Consider the following 1,212-nt stretch of genomic DNA (forward strand, 5'->3'; position numbering starts at 1 on the left):
TCACACATTCGAAACCATTCCAAAGGCCTAGTACAAGATCTTCGGATATTCTCGCGGAGGGCAATGCTGCCGCTGCGACGATAATATGGATAGGCTTGTGAGCGAACCAAGTCGGCCATTCACAGCCTCGAAGCCACTCTGTATTCTCGTCGTGCTCTAGCTCTGTGTCTAGAGCTACCATGTTACTCTCGCTATCAAAGCGCTGTTCTTCTTCTTCCTCTTCATCCTCCATCCGCAATAGGTTTTCTTCTTCGCTCATAGAGTATGGTTGCTCAGGAATCGCTTGCTGACTAGCGCTGTTATCTTGGGTTACTACCCAGTGTTTGGGCGAGTATGTCGTCCAGCTCTGCAGATAACATTTATACCTAGATTGGTCTCGAAGGCATTTAGGAGCGCTGATGTTATGTTTTTCCTTCGCATGCTTTCTCATACAATCCCAGTTGATTGTCTTTCCCTCTGTACAGTGTGGACAACAAAATCCAGGTACGGGTGGAAGGAGATATGAGAGCGGCGCGGATCTATCCTGGCGAGGCACTAGATCTTGAAAGGACTGCGCAGCGGGTATGCTGTCAAACCGTGCTATCGTTGTACGCCGTAGTTTGAATGGAACATGGTGGAAGGTTTGGAGGTGGGCATTCAAGCGCGTGACAGGTACTGCGGCACAACAGCGGGTGCAGATGATTACTTTCTCGCTTGGGACGAACGTGATATAGTCTAGAGTACTTAGGTCATATGGCTACAAGATATAGAATGTGAATTTAGCAACTGATGGCTTTAATTTAGGCGATCAGCACTACGTACAAGGTGGTTAGCGATAGACGCTGGTGTTGACAGGATCCAATTTGTTGCCATCTCAACACTTGAAACAATTGCAACTATCAACGAAAAGCAAGAATACAAAGATGGCTCTACTATGAGTGATTATATTGTACTATGAGGTGTAGAATAGTTTAGGAGGCTTACGCTAGAACTAAAGCGCGGAAATTAAGGGGCCGATTCGCACTAAACTATAATGGGCGAGAATCGGGGTCTGATCCGCGTTGCATACGCGCGTTTTTGGATCAGGGTGCGTGATTACTTGATTAGGATGGATTGGGGATCCAATCCACGTAGCATCATATACTAGGGTTCCAAAGAGACGGTGCGACTCCAGCCAAAGGAGGGGGTATTGTAACGGGCTGAGCGCCCTTTAGATAGCTCCTCGATGGAATC

At 47.4% G+C, this 1,212-nt stretch overlaps 1 protein-coding gene across 1 annotated transcript; it reads right to left on the reverse strand.

The window, feature by feature from the left end:
* Window positions 1-4: 4 nt before the first annotated feature.
* SETTUDRAFT_76814 (uncharacterized protein) lies at window positions 5-852 on the reverse strand (the record flags this gene model as incomplete). The annotated part of the gene is made up of 2 exons (XM_008031340.1): window positions 5-736; window positions 802-852. Coding segments are annotated over 2 exons (783 nt in total), but the record flags the coding sequence as incomplete, so codon positions are not given.
* Window positions 853-1,212: the final 360 nt, after the last annotated feature.

This window comes from Exserohilum turcica (assembly GCF_000359705.1).
Source record: "Exserohilum turcica Et28A unplaced genomic scaffold SETTUscaffold_6, whole genome shotgun sequence".
Taxonomy (NCBI): Eukaryota; Fungi; Ascomycota; class Dothideomycetes; order Pleosporales; family Pleosporaceae; genus Exserohilum; species Exserohilum turcicum.